The 20,174-nt window shown below is 20.1% G+C and overlaps 1 protein-coding gene across 1 annotated transcript; it reads left to right on the top strand.

The window, feature by feature from the left end:
- The first annotated feature begins 6,998 nt into the window (after window positions 1-6,998).
- Window positions 6,999-19,210, top strand: LOC122512253 (sodium- and chloride-dependent GABA transporter 1-like). Its single transcript, XM_043627997.1, has 15 exons — window positions 6,999-7,221; window positions 10,544-10,790; window positions 10,959-11,090; window positions 12,194-12,348; window positions 12,749-12,834; window positions 13,405-13,537; window positions 13,631-13,765; window positions 14,312-14,415; window positions 15,211-15,335; window positions 16,435-16,547; window positions 16,781-16,909; window positions 17,258-17,357; window positions 18,064-18,164; window positions 18,309-18,461; window positions 18,791-19,210. Exons 2-15 carry the CDS (start codon window positions 10,562-10,564, stop codon window positions 18,947-18,949), a joined length of 1,854 nt encoding a protein of 617 aa, XP_043483932.1. The 5' UTR covers window positions 6,999-7,221; window positions 10,544-10,561; the 3' UTR covers window positions 18,950-19,210.
- Window positions 19,211-20,174: the final 964 nt, after the last annotated feature.

Raw genomic sequence — 20,174 nt, 5'->3', positions numbered from 1 at the left:
AAATTATTTAAAAACATCAATAACTTATTTTTTAAATAAATATTTAATTATTAATATTTTTCCATAGGAATTAAAATTTTCAAAAATTTCAAATTGAAAACTTTTTGAAATTAAACAACTTATGAGAATACTATTATAAAACATAAAGATGACAGAGTGATCAAATCATTATTTTTTATTATAAGAATATTGTTACTGTAACTTTTTAAAAATAATTTTTATCATTTCAATTCAATTATTACTTTCTAGAAATTTTAACAAAAATTCTTCTCTATATCAATTATTTTTAATAATTTTTGAATAAGTTCTTTAAAAATTTTTAAATCCATTTTGTTTAATTTTGAAAGAAAATTGAATTAAACTTTTTCAAAAAAATTAATTTTAGAGAATTGTCAGTTAAAAGTATGGAAAATTAAAATTAAAAATTTTTAAATTTGAAACTTATTTAAAATTAAATATATTTAATTGTTATTTAAAATTTTAACTAAAATGCATGTTTAAATCAATTTTTATTATAAAATTCTATGAGAATTCAATTATTTAAATATGAAAATAAATAATTTATAAAATAATTCAACGTTTCTTAAAATTGAATTCGCATAAAGAATTTTATCATCAAATTTTTAAATAATTAAATTCTTTCGACGTATTTTAATAAAATGTTTAAGAATAATTAAATTTTTCGAGAAATTTGATTAAAATTGTAGGTATTAAAAATAATTGAAATTCCGCGATGAGTTTCATTATTTGTGAAAATAATTGAATCCCTGTAAAAATTTCTATTCTTTATGAAAATAATTGAATTCCTTTAAAAAATATAATTATTTATGAAAATAATTGAATTATTGCGAAGAATAAATTTTGAATAAACTTTGAATATAATTGAAATTTTACCTAGAATTTTATTAAAAGTTTTGACAATAATTAAATTTCGGAAAAGAATTTTATTATTTTTAAAGATAATTGAATTTTTGACAAAATTTTTTAAAAAATTTTGAATATAATTTAATTCTTGTGAAGAATTTTATTATTTTTTTGAAATTAATTGAATTTAAAATTATTATCTAAGGTTTGAACTAAAATTCATTTTTTAATTTATTTTTATTAAAAATTTTACGAGAATTCTATTATTTAAATACAAATATAAATAATTGACTGAATATTTAAATAGTCCTTAAAATAGTATTCTCATAATGAATTTTATCAACAAATTTTTAAATAATTGATTTCTTTGACGAATTTTGATAAAATTTTCAAGAATAATTACATTTCTCGAGAAATTCGATTAAAATTTAATTCTTTTGGAAACTATTATTAAAATAGTAGATATTTAAAATCATTGAATCGAGGAAAATTTTTGAAAATAATTGAAATTTTGACAATAATTTTGCTTAAAATTTTTAAACTAATTAAGTTTCGGAGAAGAATGTTATTATTTATATTTCATAAAGATAATTGAAATTTAGACGAGACTTTTTTTTCAATTTCTGAACATAATTGAATTTCTGCGAAAAATTTTATTAGGTACTTTGAAAAATAATTCAATTTCTGCAAACATTTGCAACTTTTCAAAAATTCAATTTTTGTAGTATTTTCAACTAAAATTCTTCTATTAATCCATTATTTTTGATAATTAATTAAATATATATTGCAAAATTAAACTATTTTCAGAAGAATTTAAATTATTAAAATTTTTCAAAGTTCTTTCTCTAATTAAATTTATTCAAATTTAAAATCTTATAAAATTTCAAATTTAAACCTTTTAAAGTAGATCTATTTAAGAAAGTTGTAAACTCTTTTAAAATAAAATTAATTTTTAAACTATGAAATAAAATTATTCATGAAATAATTTCTAAGCAATAATTTTATGACAGTTCTTCATGAATTAAGTTATTTGAAAAGAAATTATTGAATTTGTGGTAATTTCATAGTTTGTAAGGCAAACAAAGAAGACACAAAAATTCAGCATTTTTTCGGAATTCTAAAAATTTAATTTTTTTCAATACTTTTAATTTTACAAATCCCTGACTTTTCCCTGAATTCCCTGTCTCAGAATATATGATTATTATAGTTATAGTAGTAATAAAACTATATTTCAATTCATATTTTATTTTTATAAAAAATAATTTGAATTAAAAATTTGTCAATTCTATTATTATTTAAATTGCTAATTTTATTTAATAAAATAAGTAAGAAGTTAGTATTATTATTGTTAGTTAAGTTACTATGATTATTGTTTATAATTTCATAATAAATTAGCATTTTGTTTCATATTATACAATTTAGAGTTGAAATTCTTTTGGTTTTTAGAAATTGTTACGTCCAGTTTAAACAAGTCTTTGAGATTTTAAATTCTCTTGATGTTTTCACGTGAAGCTTGCTGCAAGCTTCTTGTAAGCTTCCGTACTATCTGAAAGTAAATTAAAATGTAAATATATTAAAAATAATAATATAATAATATTAAGAATAATTATAATAATAAAAATATTAATAATAAGAGTAATAACATTCTAGGAACTTTTCTAAAATTTTAATAACAGTTTTGTCCCTTTAGTAATTTTTTTGTCTCACTCTAATAACTTTTCTTTCTGGGGAAAATAAATGCGAATCTTGTCGTGTAGAACAAAAAGGCAAAATAGAGGAACAAAAAAATAATAAGTAACACCAAAGTGTGAAACAATGTGCGGTTTCAGAAACTCGATGGTCAGTTTCAGAATGCGGACACCGCAGTTGATAGTTTGTGTCGCGTTTGGTATGAATTATTGAGGAGCAATCCGAACTGTTCACACGTTTATCAGCCATATGATCGGTTCTCGAGCAAGGCTGAAACCAATTCTATGTACTTCCCACCACCTTATTTATATATATACGAAAAAAAATATAGACCCTTTTCTCCAATTGTGCTCAGCAATTGTGTGCATGGCAAACAAGAGAACGAAACAGTCGCAAAAAGAATTTCATTACATCTTTTGAAAATTTAATTATTTTTTTTCTTCCTTTTTCTTATTATTCAAACCACTCGGACGTTATTATAATTTATTTTTTATTTATTTGTGGGAACAGTCTACGTCTTTTGAACATATTTTTAAAGATTTTTTTTTAACAGTAAAATTTATTAAAATATTTAAAAAAATTTATTTATTAATTTATCAACTAAGGCAAATAAAACGACAACATTCAGACGAAAACGAATGTTTTCGTTTCATTTGCTCGGACGTTAAAGATTATTTAACTAATTAATTTATCAATTAGTAAACTTCGTTATTATTACTGCAATATTTTAATTTTATACTTTTTGGATTTTTTTCTATTAAAATAAATTCTTGTGTTTTCTTTTTTTGCAAATAAATTTTTTTATTTATTTACTAATAATTTATAATTTATAAAAATTTTAATTTCATAATACTCTTCTGATTTTTTTTCTACATTAATAAAATAAATTCTAGTTTTTTAGTTTTCTTTTTTTGGGAAATGAATTTATTTTTGAGTAGAATTACTGATAAAGCTACTTAAACCGAGAAAATCCCACTCATCGTTTATCGCTTTTTAACAAGGTATTACGCAAAATAATAATTCGTTTTGATGCTGAGATTAAAATGTTTTGAGACTAATCGTACAACATATATATATTTTTTAAAAAATATCGGAATAATTATTTGCATTTAAATCATGGATCATGGAACTTTTGTTACTATTTCAATCTTCTAATCTACAAACTGTAAAAATTATTTTATTCGTCACTTTTTGTATTTCTTTATATATATAAAATGAATTAAATATTCTAATTTAAAAATTTTCAAAAAAATTTGACATATTAATTTTTATTTTGCAATATGTATACTAAAATTTGGATTAAATTAAGAAAAGCTTTATTTTACAAATTAATTTTTCTTGCAATATTTATAAATTTATAATTTGTAAATTTATAATTCATAAATTTATAATTAATAAATTTATAGTTTATAAATGTATAATTTGTAATATTTATAAAATTATAAATTATGAATTCACAATTTATATAATTACATTTAAATAAGTTTATATCTACAAAAATAATTCATAAATTAATCATTCATAAATTTATAGTTTATAAATTATAATTAATAATTTAGAAGTTTATAATTAAAAATTTATAATTAATGATTTATTGATTTAAGTTTTCAGAGGCAAAAATTGCGTACAATTCAGTAAGCTTGTAATGGAAAAAATCAATATTTCAATCTCAACTGATAAAACAATGTATTGTTCTTTGATAAGGTAGGAATTTTGTTCTTTCTTCAATTTTATTCGACAAACCGAGAAACTTTTCTCAATTGATAAACGAGTAAAATTTCTTTATCAAATGTCAGTTAAGAAATAAACCCTACATTATAACATTAATAAAAATTTTAAATAAATTTCAAGAAAATAAAACTTTAAACAAATAGAGGAACACCGAATGAAGCGAATAATGAGAGATTTAAGATTATCTTTCAAAAACTGATTTTTTTAATAACTTTTTTAACATAATTAAATTTTTTAAATATTTGATTCAAAAATTGTTTAAATAGTTAAAGTCCTGCCAAATTTTACTAAAAATAATTTATTCTTCAAGTGATTTATTAACTATTTATTATTGATTATTTTTAAAAAATTATAGTACGATATTTTTAAAAATTTGATTCTTAGAGTTTTATTAACAAAATTTTTTAAAATTCAATTATCCTTAAGAAAAATTTATAATAATTTACTTTTCTAGACATTTCATTAAAATGATGGAAAATTTGTGTATTTTTCAATAATTTTTAAATTAAAATTATTCAAAAACTGAATTATTTTATATTTTCGAAAAATTCGTTTATAATATTCAATAATTTTCTAACAATTTTACTAAATTTAAATTATTTTTATTTTTTGAAATTTTTGTTCCATATTTAAAAAAATTCTTAAATGCCTTTAAAAAGGAATTAACAGATTTTAAGAATTTACTCTTTTAAACTTTTTAATTAAAATTATAGAAAAATCATGAATTTTATAATTAAAATTATTCAAAACTTGATTATTTTTTAATATTTTCCAAAACTTCGATTAGAAAATTGAATATTTTTTCAAAAATTTTACAAAATTTAAATTATTTTTTAATTTTTGGAATTTTTGTTCCTTATTTTTAAAAATTTTAAATATTCATTTATTCTTAAAAAAGAAATTGCCATTTTTTAACAATTTACTTTTTTAGACTTTTCAATTAAAATTATGGAAAATTAATATATTTTCATTAATTTCACAATTAAAATTATTTAAAAACTTTTATTTTTAAATATTTTCGATAAATTTGTTTATAAAATTCAATTATTTTCCAAAAATTTTACTAAATTTAAATTATTTTTTATTTTCGAATTTTTTTTTTAATAATTTTTTAAATTTCAATTAATTGCCATAAGGAAATAAATTTTTTTCTAAAATATCTACTTTTCTCGATTTGTATTTATTATTTCTTGATAAAATTCTAAATCTTGGTTAAATATTCAATTTAAATTTAAAATTCTTTTCGTTTTTAGAAATTGTTACGTCCAGTTTAAACAAGTCTTTGAGATTTTAAATTCTCTCGATGTTTTCACGTGAAGCTTGCCGCAAGCTTCTTGCAAGCTTCCATACCATCCAGTTACATTCAATAATTCGCCTTAACAACTTTCTAAAAAAAACAAAGATTTACAGGTACAATTAGTTTAAAACTTTAAATTTTTCTATTTTTTATTTAATTAAATTCACCAAGAAAGTTTCGGAAAATTATTAAAAATAATTGATTTCAACAAAAATTTTAGTTAGATTGTAGAAAATTGGTAAATTTTGTGTAGTTTTACAGTTTTTTATTTAGAAATAATTTTAATTTGAGAAAGTTCGAAATATTCCAAATTTTAATTTTTGTAAAAATAAATGTAGAAAAATAAATAACTATAGTATTTAAATATTTATGTAGCAAAAGTATTGAAGTCTTGAGTAATTGAATATATTATTATTATTTAAAGCAATTGAATCAGTGAAAAGTGGGAAATACAAAAAAATATTTTCCTAATTATTATTATTATTATTTAAAATTATTTTAAATAATTGAATCAGTAAAAAGTAAGTGGGAAATAAAAAATAAAATTTTCCTGACATCACTGAATAAAATATTCAGTTTATATTTTAATATTTTGTTTATAATTATGAAACAAATATTTTATTTTATTACAAATATTTTGTTTATATTTTAAATATCGAATTTTTCGATTTTTCTTTCCAATATTCAATCGACTAAAGTTAACTTCTTTTACGCCTTAAATTATATTTAAAAACAAATAAATAAATAAATATATATTAAAATAACTATTTTGACATACAGAAAAGTTATTTATAAAAAATAAAATTTATATATAGTAATAGCAGAAAATAAAAAAAAAGTATTTCTAATAGTATTTTTTTCGAAACACTTATAATGTTTATATTATCATTCTGAAGGGTTTCTAAATACACTAAATGAATATGAATTATATTTTAAGGAGATAATAATCATTCTTTCTCAAACAATAAAAAATAATGATATGTTCTTAAAAGTGAGACTAAAAAGGTGCATCCCTTTATATATTGGGATGAGTCGAAATTTAACCTATCATCATAATCACTTGCAATCACGTTATTCTATTTATATATTGTTACCTCTCGTCAGCTTAGTGATTACATGATGTGTGTATTATGGAGGGCAGTTGAGAACTGTCATTCAAATGGTCCACAAGATTCTGATGACCAATATTAAAATCGGTTGTAACAAAAAAAAACAGTATAAAAAAACATAAATAAAACAAAAAATATTTTATTAATTTTTTTATGTATTTAAAAAAAATCCGAACATTCAATAAACAAACGAAACAATAAATATTTTATTTATTTAGAAAAATTCGAATATTCAATAAATAAACGAAACAATAAATATTTTATTTATTTGTTATTTATTAAAGAAAAATCGAACATTTGATAAATAAACAAAATAATAAATAAATGAAGAAATAAATAAAAAATAATTAAATACAACTTTTTTCCATGTCTAATAAAGTTTCTAAAAAAAAGTTATTAATTACTTGAATATATTTTCTTATCACATCGAAGAAAGGAAAAACCAAAAAAAAATGGAAGATTTTGTGTGATTGGAAATTTAAAAAAATTATTCCAAGTGTTTTGAAATTTTTTAATAAACAAACGACGACGGTAAGAAAAAAATTTTTAATACCTAGAGAAAATAATATATAAAAGTTTAAAAATCAGTAAATTTTACTTATGAATTAAAAAAAATAATAGTTATATTATCAAAAATATTTTATTGATATTGCTTTAATTATTTATTATCATATTATTATTATTATTATTATTATTTTTATTTTTATTAAAAATCAATTATTATTATAAATAATCCAAAAGAAATTGATTATTAATCATTATTAAAAAGTAATGAATAAATATTTAAGTTATTAATACAGAATTTATTATTATTATTATTATTATTATTATTATTATTATTATTATTACTATTATTATTATTGTATTTTTTCTATTTTATTTTCTATTTTTAATCTATTTCAATTCTACAATTTAACAATAAAAATAAAATGACTAAATAAAAATAATAATAATATTAAATTTTCCATAAATAAATAAATTTATAAATATTTATAATTTACGTACGGTTAATAATTTTTGATAATTGTATTAATTATAATAATTGCATTATACTAATTATAATAGAACTTCTATATTTAATTATTTAATTCAATAATTCATTTATTAGTTAATTAAATAATTACTTTGTTTATTTAATATTTTATTAATATTTAATATAGTTACTATTATACTTAAAATAATTATTATAATAATTGTATTGTAGCAATTATAATAATTATATTATACAGTAATTTTCAATTATTAATAAATTAAGTTTATTGTGTTAAATATTTCTAAAAATAAATATTAAAATTTTTTTAGTTGTTTTATTTTAGGTTAATTTATTTATTTATAGTTTAGATAGTTTAAATTATATTTTTGCAGTAGCTATTGTTTCTTAATTCGTTTACTCCCTAGTAGGTATTGTAAATTTTACTTTTAATAATAATATTATTAAATTATTATTAAAATATAAATCTAACAAAAATATTATTATATTATAATGCAATTTTTCACATCAGTATGGTAAATTTTACTGTACTACTATATTGCAATTTTTAATATAACATAAAAATTAAATTTTATTATTATTTTTTTTAATTTTAATTATTTATTTATTATTATTATTATTATTATTATTATTATTATTATTATTATTTTTTTATTATTATAATTATTATTATTCAGAAAATGTTTTATTTTTAATTATCTTTCATTTTTTTATTGAAATTTAATTTTAATTTGAAAAATCAGGAAAATTTTTTTTTAATTTGTCCAAAAAGGGGATAAAAATATAAGATTATTTTTTGGCGCCAGAAATTTTAATGTTTAGTGACTGTTATAACAAGAGAGAGAAAGAGAGATGTGTTGAAATGGAAATTACTCTGACAATTCGTCATATATAACCTACTTCCTTACAATCACAGTAACCGTCCCTTTATATGAACTTAACAAATATTATGCAAACTGCAGGTGAAGTAACCAATGCGATAAATGTAAGATAGTAAAAGAGTACATTGATAAGTAAATTTTTTTTAAAAAATTCCGAAACAAAACCTCCAAGTATTATTTGAAAAAAATTGATTCAATTAAATTTTACCATACTGGCAAGTAAAGATTTTAGTAATTTTATATTAAATTATTTATCTCTGAAAAAAGTTAAGTAAATATTACCCTACTGCCAAGTGACGAATATTAAGTAAAAATTAACAATTAAAAAGTTAAATTTACCATATTCTTAGTAATTTTTAATTTTAGAATTAGATTAGATTCTAGTAATTTTTAAATTATCTCTTAAGAAAATAGAGTAAATTTTACCATACTGTCAAGTAAAGAATTTAGTAATTTTAAAATAAATTATTTCTAAAAACGTAAAGTAAATTTTATCATACTGCCAAATGACGAATATTAAGTAAAAGTTATCTCTTAAAAAGTAGAGTAAATTTTACCATACTGTAAAATAAAAGTTTCAGTAATTTTTAAATTATCACTTAAGAAAATAGAGTAAATTTTACCATACTGCCAAGTAAAGAATTTAGTAGTTTTAAATTGAATTATTTCTAAAAAAAAGTAAAGTAAATTTTATCATACTGCCAAATGACGAATATCAAGTAAAAATTATCGCTTAAAAAGTAATAAAGAAGAGTAAATTTTATCATATTGTCAAGTAAAGGTCTTAATAATTAAATTTTGAATTAAATTATCTCTGAAAATAGTAAAGTAAATTTTACCATACTGACAAGTGGAGAATATTAAGTTTAAATTAGATCACAAAAAATACAGTAAATTTTACCATACTGCCAAGCAAAGATTTTAGTAACTTTAAATTATCTCTAAAAAAATAAAGTAAATATAACCAAACTTGGCAAGTAAAGATTGTGGTAATTTTAAATTTTCTCTTAAAAAAATAGAGTAAATTTTACAATATTCACAAGTATAAAGGTCTTAATAATTTTAAAATAATTATTTCTAAAAAGAAGTAAATTTAATTTTACCATACTGACAAATGGCGAATATAAAGTTTAAATTATCTCTTAAAAATAAAGTAATTTTTACCATACTGTCAAATAAAAGTTGTAGCAATATTTTATACTATCTCTTAAGAAAATAAAGTAAATTTTACCATACTGGTAAGTAAAGATGTTAATAATTTTGTATTAAATTATCTCTTCAAAGTAGAGTAAATTTTACCATACTGCCAAGTATATTAATTTTAAAGAATATTAACTTTAAATTAGATTTTTAAAAATACAGTAAATTTTACCATATACTGACAAATAGTATTTTTGTAAAATTAAATTATCACCAAAAACATTGTGTAAATTTTACCATACTAATGAGTACAAATTTTCAACCAAATTTCTTGTAAATTTTACCATACCATAACGTAAAGTTAAAAACGCGAATTGCAGTAAACATTACCCCAATTTTATGGTATGGTAAATTTTACCATACCATAACGTAAAGTTAAAAAGCGAATTTCAGTAAACATTACCCCAGTTTTTAGGGTTTCGTGGCCCATGGCCGAAAGCCTTATAGTTTCACTTTGGCGTCCGTCCGTCCGTCTGTCCGTCGTAATTTGGGGCACTATAGTTCCCAAATTTGGGGCATTATAGATCCCAAATTTGGGGCACTATAGATCCCAAATTTGGGGCACTATAGATCCCAAATCAGTCAGTCAGTCTTAACCACAATGGTTTATGATAACCAAAACAGGATTTTCTTTTTAAATGCAACGAAACCCTAGATGTAGGCGTTTTGCGCCTGCTTCTCTTCCAATTTTTAGTATTATTATTATTACTTTTATTATTGTTATTGTTATTAGAAAAAATTGTCATTTTCCTTTTTTCTAATATTCAAATTTTATTGCCAGGCATATTTAAAAAAAAAAATGAAGAACGAATGTCAAGATGAGGAAATTTCAAGTGAAAATTATCACTGCAACGAAACGACAAAGATTAATTTATTAATCGACAAGAAGATAAAGGATGAAACAAATTTCGAGCCCGAGAGAGGAAATTGGGCTAGTAAAACGGAATTTTTATTGTCGTGTGCCGGATATGCAATTGGAATAGGAAATGTATGGAGATTTCCATATTTGTGTTATAGAAATGGAGGAGGTAATTTCCTTTATTCTAATTATATATAGATATTGTTTTTTGGAAAAAGAAAACATTATTTTAAATTCTATATCTTTAGAGGAGAAAGGGAGAATATTTTGAATTCTATTTTTTTTTTAAAGAAAATAAACACTTTTATTAATTACTTTTTTTTCCCTTCAATTTCAGGAGCTTTTCTAGTACCATATTTATTGATGCTATTTTTTTGTGGCATTCCATTATTTTTTATGGAATCATCAATGGGACAATTTAGCAGTACCGGTTGTATAACACTCTTTCGAATGAGTCCCATTTTTAAAGGTTTTTATATTTAAATTTTTATTCATTTTCAGTTTTATTTAATTTTAATTAATTTATTCATTTTCAGTTTTATTTAATTTTAATTCATTTATTAATTTTTGTCTTATTTCATTTTAATTCATTTTTTTAATATCATTCATTAATTTTGTAATTAAAAACAAAAATTTTCAATGTGTTCAAGAAACTTTGTACATATTACCCCAATGTTATTAAAACTAGTACTATTTTTAACTATTTTATAATTATTTTAAAAAGTTCTGTCAAAGTAAGGAGGGGTTAAAATGTTAAAATACCAGAAAGTGACATTTTACCCCTCTAGACTTTTCGACAGTTGACCCTAACTTTCTGGTTATTTACCCCAAAAAGGTTAAAAACTTCACTCCAAGTTAGTAACACTTCATTCTAATTTTGTGTTGATTTACCCCGAAAAGTATTAAAAATATCACGTTAGTGACACTTTACCCCACCTTTAGGTTGATTTAACCCCAAAAGTATATAAAATATCACGTTAGTGACACTTTACCCCACCTTTATGTTAATTTACACCCGAAATTTTTTATAAAATTTCACACCAAGTTAGTGACACTTTACCCCACTGTTGTGCGGATACACCCCAAAAAGTGTATAAAATATCACGTTAGGTTAGTGACACTTTACTTCACTTTTGTTATGACGTACCCCAAAAAGTATGTAAAATATGACGTCTAATTAGTGACATTTTACCCCAAGTGTTGATTTACCCCAAAAAATGTTATAAAATTCAACTCCAAGTTAGTGACACTTTACCCCACTTTTGACTTGATGTACCCCAAAAAGTATATAAAATATAACTTTAGTGACACTTAACCCCACCTTTGTGTCGATTTACCCCAAAAAATGTTTTAAAATTCAACTCCAAGTTAGTGACACTTTACCCCACTTTTCTCTTGATTTACCCCAAAAAGTATAAAAAATATCAACTTTAGTGACACTTTACCCCACATTTATGTTAATTTACCCCTAAAAAATGTATAAAATTTCACTCGAAGTTAATGCCATTTTACCCCGATTGCGTTATCGAAAAAAAGTAATTTTACACAAATATATGTTTTTTTTAATTACAGGGGCAGGTTTTGCAATTGTTATAGTAAATTTAATTTGCACAATGTACTATAATGTGATAATTGCCTATCCACTATTATTTATGGCAATGTCAATTAAAAATAAATTACCATGGAGTGATTGTGACCATCCGTGGAATAGTGAAAACTGCCTAAAAGTTTGTTTATTATTATTAGTTTATTAATATTTTATTATTTATTATAATTTAATTACAATTTTATTTTTATTTCATTATTATTTTAATGTTATTTTATTTTATTATTACAATTACTTTACTGTTACATTATTATTTGTTCTATTATTATTATTATTATTTTTAGTTAAAAACTAGTCTAAAAGAAAAATTTTTTTTTTTAATTTAATTAAAAAATTCAAAAATAAAAAAACTTTTTTTAAATTTATAAATAAATTTTAAAATATATCTGAAAATCGATTTTTATAGAACAAAAAAAACCAATGTCAAAAAAAACAGTTTTCAAATATGTTTTAAAATTTTTTTATTAAATTTTCAGAAATTAGTAATTAAAAATTAAAAAATAGTTAATATTTTTTTGTAGCTGGGCGGTGATATTCAAGGTCACAGGAACGCAACTAGTCAAATAGGAAATTTAAAAGCAAAAACACCTGCCGATGAATTTTTTCAGTAAGTTTAATAAAATTATTAAAACTTTTCAATTATCATGATTTTTTTAAATTATAAAAAAAACTTTTCAATTATTCAAAAAATTTATTCAATTAACATTTTTAATTATTGCAACTTTCTTAATCAATAAAAAAAAATAAAAAAATTGTTTTAGATTAAAAATGTATAAGTATAAAAAAAATTGTTTAATTAACATTTTTGATCATTGACACTTTCTTAGTTAATAAATAAAATAAAAAATTGTTTTAAATTATAAATCTATAAAAAGAACTATTAAATATTGTTTTTTAATTGTTAACATAAAAAAAAATTTTTTATTATTTATTTATTATTTATTTAAGTCAAACATTTTTTTAAATAAAAATTGTCTTTTAATTATTAAAATTTTTTAATTAAAACTCGTTAATTAATTATAAAAAAATTTTAAATTAATAATTATTTTTCAATTATTAAAACTTTTTTAATTAACAATTGTTTTCTAATTATAACAATTTTTTTTTTAAATTCTCAAATTTCTTTGTAACCATAAACTTTTTTTTAATTATAAAAATTATTTTTTTTTAATTTTAGTAACGAAATTCTACAGATATCGAGTGGAATCAATGAAATTGGAGGTATTGTGTGGCCAGTTTTCGTCTGTAATTTAATATCGTGGATTATTGTTTATCTATGCATTTGTAATGGCGTGAAAACTGTCGGCAAGGTAAATAGAGAAAACTATATTTTACTTCATTGCCTATTCGTGTATTTTTAATTATAAAAAAAACAATTCTCAAAAAAAAAAATATATTTTTAGGTTGTTTATTTTACTGCAACTTTCCCCTTTGTTATTCTCTTTGTTCTCCTAATACGCGGAATCACATTACCCGGAGCGATGGACGGAATTTTATTCTACATTTCTCCCGAATGGTCTCAATTAACAAATCTTAAGGTAATTAATTCAAATAATTACAAAAATAAAGAAATAATTAAAATTAAATTACAAAAAGAGAAAAAATAATAGTTTAGAGACGAAAAAATTTTAAAAAAAACAGTAAAAATTTCGACAAAGTCAAAAATAACTACTGGTGGTGACATTAGCCTAGTGGCAACGTACCTGGCTTCGAATCAAGTGGCGCGGGTTCGATTCTCGCCTAAGTGAAATTTTATTTTTTCAGTGTTATTTCTTTTCTAAAAGTATAAAGTCGCGAAATTAATCTATTCTTATTATTTTATTATTAATTAGTTATTCACTAATTAATTATTAATAATTATTATTATTAATAATAATTATTATTATTAATAATAATATTATTATTAATAATAATAATATTATTATTATTAATACAAATAATAATTATTATTATTAATTATTATTATTACCTAATTAATAATTATTAATAATAATAATAACTTAATTTTTTTACTTCTAAAAAAATAGATTAAAAAATTTTGAAAAAATTAATAATTCCAAAAATTTGAAAAATCATAATTTCAGGTTTGGGCTGATGCAGCTATACAAATATTCTTCTCACTCGGCCCTGGATGGGGTGGAATTGTTAATATGGCAAGTTACAATCCTTTCAAGAACAACAATCGAATGTATGTGACTAATTTTTTTATAAACTCTTATTCTTTTATAATTTTACTCTAAATAAATATTAAACAATAATAATTTTTTTTCCAATTTTACATTATTTTTATCAATATTGTTAAGTAATTTACTAGTATTATTTTTTATTTTCAAATTTAAAAAAAATATCATCTATAATAATATTTATAAAATATTATTAATTTTTTAAAAAAATAATTATAAATTATTAAATTATAACTTTTTTAAAGATACTAATAATCTTAATAAATTATTATTATTATTGCTGTTAACTATTATTTTTAATAAAATGAAAAAAAAATTTTTTGATCTCAGTTAATGTTTATTTAATTCAAGTAAATATTTATCTGATTGAAGTAAATACTTAATTCAAAAGAAATATTTATTTAACTCAAGGAAATAATTATTTTGATTGAATTAAATACTTGATGCAAGTAAATGTTGTTTATTTGATCCAAGTAAATATTTATTTAATTCAAGTAAATATTTATTTGATCCAAGGAAATATTTTTTAAATTCAAGTAAATATTTATTTGTTCCAGAAAAAGTATTTTATTGAAATATTTATTTGATTCAAGTAAATACTTGATTCAAGGAAATATTTGTTTAATAAAATCAATAAAATAGACAAATAATCGGTTATTTGAACCAAATAATTTTTTTCTTTTTGTTTTGATAATTTTCTTCAATTTATGTTTTATTCTATAATTAAAAATTAAATTAAATTAAAAATTTAATTTTTATTCCAATTTTAATATTAAAAATCTAAATAAAATTAAATGCAGGGACTCCATCTTTGTACCGATTTTAAATTGTGGGACAAGTATTTTTGCTGGATTCGTAGTATTTTCAATTCTGGGCTTTATGTCCTACAAAACGGGACTTCCGGTTTCAAGTGTTGCAACTGGCGGTAAGAAATTAATTTTTTTCTTTATTTATATTAAAAAATTTTAATTTTAAATAAATTATAATTAAAAATTTAATTGATATTTAACGAAATACTTAAAATTTACTCACTCGTTGATGCTAGTCCTCCAATGTTTTCTTCAATTTCTTCTTCTTCCCCCCCCCCCCACTTTCCCTCTCTCAAAAAATAGGAAAAAAACAAAAAGAAAAAAAATTGATGTTTGAGATAAAAAAATATAAAATTAAACAATAATAAAACTTTTTCAGATAATAAAAAGTTCGATTCAAAATATTTTTTACTTTATTCAGTTAATTGAGAAATTTTCCAAAAATTCTAGAGAAAAGAAAAATTTTTTTATTTTAATATTTTCACGATTTTTTAGACCTTACTTTCAATATTAAATGATTGAAATAAATACTTGATTTTAAGGAAACATTTATTTGATCCAAGTAAATATTTTATTTAAGTAAATATTTATTTGATTCAAGTAAATATTTATTTCATTCAAGTAAGTACTTGATTCAAGGAAATATTTACTTGGAACAAATAAATCTGAAAAAAAATCTTCTTTATGGAGTCTCCATTCTATGTACCGACGGTAAAGTAGACCTAGAAGGCGCCACTGCTGCTTACTTTAAAAAATTGAGCGCTAAATTTGAATTTCATAAAATTTTTTAAACTTTTTTTTAAAGAAAAAATTCAAAATGACAAAAAATATAATTTTTTTTAATGAAAAGTAAGTTTTTTTTCATGAATAATATTTCTAATATTTAATTTTTTTTAATAGAAAAAATCGTCAAGTTAGAAATCTCAAACATCAATCTACAATTTTTTTAAAATCCCGAATGACAATCTGAAACAAATAAAGAAGAAAATATTGTTAAATCATTTTATATTAATATAGAAAATATTAATTAAATATTGATATTAATTAATAAAATATTAACATCAAGTAATAAAATATTAACGTTAATTAATAAAATATTAATATTCATTAATAAAATAATATTAAATATATAATTTGCAAGCCTGGTCAGTGTTTAGATAAAATAAAAACACTATTTTTTAACTTAACAACAATAATTTTTTGTTTAACAAAAAGGTCCTGGACTGGCATTTGTGACATATCCAGAGGCAATTACAATGCTTCCCTTTCCTCAACTGTGGGCGATTTTATTCTTTTTTATGCTTTACTTACTCGGAATGGACAGTTGCGTAAGAATTTTAATCTAAATTTTTTTGAATTTTTAATAAAAAAAAGTTTTTAAGAAAAAAAAATTTTTTTTTAAACTTTTTTAAAAAAAAAAGTTTTTTTTTTGTTTTTTGTTTTTTTGTTTTTTTTAAGTTTTTTAATATACAAAAATTGAAAATAATTGAACAATTTTTGTTTCTACTATTTTCTTTATAAATCAGTAAAATGTTTTTTCAAAGATAGTCCTTTTTTACAGTTTGTACAAATAGAGGCCATTATTTCTAGTGTGACTGACGCCTATCCAAAATTGAGGAATCATAAGCATCGAGTGACTGCAGTTTCGATATTTATCATGTTTTTGGGATCAATTATTTTTGTTACTAATGTAAGTAAAAAAATTAATAAATAATAAATTTTTTATTAAATTTAAATATTTCTTATAATAAATTTTTGTTTAAAAAGAAATTTATTTTATAAATTTCTTATTATATTCTCTCTTATAAACATTTATCTAATTTTTTTTATGAATTTCTTTTCTATAAAATACGTTTATAATTATTTTTATAAATTTCCATTTATAATTTTTTGTTTATTAAAATTATTATAAATTTCTATTTATATATTTTTTTTAATAAATTTGGATTTATAAATTTTTGATTTCTATTTTTGTATAAATATTTTTAGAAAACATATTTTTCTTATATAAATGCTAATTAATTGAATTTTCATTAAGGGTGGAATGTACATTTTACAATTATTCGACTGGTATGCAGCCTCTATCTCCGTTATGTTAATTTGCTTCGTCGAAGTATTAATTGTCGGATGGACTTATGGTAATTATTACTAAAAATAATTTTCATTTGAAAATATTTAAAACTATTTTTTAAATAAATTACATCGGAATTTTTTGTTTTATTCAAAAAGTGCATTTTTTGCAAAAATGTCACTTTTAAAAAAAGGGGGGGGTGGAGGATAATTTTCGAAAAGATGTGATACTAAGCAAATGTTTAATATTCATCTCCGAATTATAAAATAATTTTTCCCTCTGAAAATAAAATGGTCCCGAAGCTTCATTTTACCGAAACATTAATTTTATTAGAAAATGGCACTTTTTTGATAAAAGGTCACTTTTTGAGAAAAAATGGAATTACTGGAAAACTCTTTAATATTTATCTCTGAACTAAAAAATAATATTTCTTAAAAAAAAAAGGTCTCGAAGCTTAATTTTACCCAAATTATTAATTTAGTTAAAAAATGGCACATTTTTTTATAAAAAAGGCTCTTTTTGGGAAAAAAATGGTTCTTTTCCAAAAAACCGAAATACTGGGAAACTATTAAATATTCATATCTGAGTTACAAAATAATTTAGTTTTGGGAAAAGAAAATGGCCTCAAAACTTAATTTCCTTTAAATTATTAATTTACTTAGAAAATGGCACTTTTGTAATAAAAAGTGCCATTTTTTTTTTTTTAGAAAAAGGGTTTTTTTTCAAAATTTACTTTAAAAGTGGCAAAAATTATTATTATTTCTACATTTAAGGTTGTGAAAATTTCGTGAGAGATGTGGAATTTATGATTGGAGAGAAACTTCATTTTTGGTGGCCCCTCTGTTGGAAATATATTACACCCTCAATATTATCTGTAAGTGTCTTGGTTATTTTTACCATTTTATATTAATACAAATCAGTATTGTAATTTTTACTAATTCAAGTATAGTTATATTTAAAAAAAAATAATAAAAAAAATAAATAAAGCAAAATTAATGGAAAATATATTCTACTTCAGTTTATATTCGTCACGACAATTATTTTTAACACGAGGGTAAGTTACAATGGAATTAATTATCCCGAATGGGCAATTGCAATTGGTTGGGGTTCCTGCTTAATCAGTATGATATGCATTCCAGGATATATGATTTACTATCTTTTTAGCAAAAAGGTAAATTAAAAGTTCAGTTTTCGAAAAATATTTTTATTACAATTTCTCTACTAAAAAATTGAATTAATTAATTAATTTTAGTTAATTCATTTCAGTTAATGAACTAATATTAGTTAATTAATTAATTTTAGTTAAGTAATTTTAGTTAATTAATTTTAGTGAATTAATTAATTTTAGTGAATTAATTAATTTTAGTGAATTAATTAATTTTAGTTAAGTAATTTTGGTTAATTAATTTCAGTTAATTAATTAATTTTAGTTAATTAATTAATTTTAAATATTCAAAAAATAAATTAATTTTTTTGACACTTTTTCTTTGCACTTTACAGGGATCATTGAAGGAAAATTTAATTATTGGCACAAATCCATCTGAAGAATGGGGTCCTGGTGATTCAAAAGATCGTGCAGAGTGGAAAAAATTTATTCTTAAAAATAGAAAATCTTCAGTTGATTCGATAAGAAACGGAGTGAATGTTACAAAATTTTAAGAACTATTTCCAATATACTATAGATAATAAAATTAAAGATAGTTTAATTTTTTTTTGAAAATTTTTTCAACAATTTTTTTGTATCTAACTTTTATTATATGTTGATAACAAATTCATGAAAAAAGACATTTTTTTCTATTAAGAATTTTTATAATTTATACAATTTACATTATTGAATTTTTCTTTAGTTGCATTAGTGAATAATATAAAATTCTTTAAGATTCTACATAAATTTCATAAGACAATATTATAAAATGTAATTTAAAAGTTCTAAACTAAATTCCTAATAAAGTGACATTTTTGAAATAATTTCCTTGAATTTTCTAAATTACTAAAAACAACAGAAAAATACGATTTTGTTTTTTTTTTTAAATGTTAACACTTACAAATGAGGTTAAAATAAATTAAATCGAAAAATTTTTTGACAAAATTTTTATGTATTTTAAGAAGCAAATTTCTAATTCTTGGCCTAATTTATAAAAAAAATCTGTTAATTTTTAAATTTTTTATTTCTTTTTCCAAAAAGAAGAATAGAACAAAAAACTAATTTTTAAAAAAGAAATTAAAAAATGAGGAAAACTTTAAAATTGAAAACAACCTCAAATCCAAAAAACGAAATAAAAATGAATAATACGAAAAAATTGAAATTGAAGAAGAATTTCGAAATTAAAAATAAAAATAATGGAAAAACGAGTAATAAAATAGTAAAAGTTGAAGAAAAAATATTTCCCAAAAAGGAAATTGAAATTCCAGTAGAAAAAGACGAGAAGAATGACAATAGTGTAAAATTTAGGAAAAATCCAAAAAGAAGAAAAAAGAAAGAGGAAAATGATTTTCAAGTTAGGGAAATTATTAGAAATACTTTGGCAGATCCAAATGAAACACCATTGAAATGGTGGGAAAAGGAACCAATAAAATATGCGTAAGTTAATAAAATAATAAGAAGAAAATTATTTTAAATTATTTTCTACAACAAATTTTTTATAAATTTTTTACAAATTTATTATTATATTATTTTTTTTTTAGTGAATTAACAAAAATAATTTTGTAAAAATTTATTATTTTGGCATTTTTTGAAAGAGGAAGAAATAAATAAATAATAATTCAAATATTTATTATATTCATTAAATCAAAGATTAAACAAATAATAAAAATAAAAAAATGAAAATAATATTTAATAAACTAATAAAATAAATAAACAGATCGATATTTGATACAAATAAAT

The sequence above is a fragment of the Leptopilina heterotoma genome, unplaced genomic scaffold (assembly GCF_015476425.1).
Source record: "Leptopilina heterotoma isolate Lh14 unplaced genomic scaffold, ASM1547642v1 Lhet_123, whole genome shotgun sequence".
In the NCBI taxonomy this organism is placed as follows: domain Eukaryota; kingdom Metazoa; phylum Arthropoda; class Insecta; order Hymenoptera; family Figitidae; genus Leptopilina; species Leptopilina heterotoma.
This window is presented reverse-complemented; position numbering and strand designations above follow the sequence as displayed.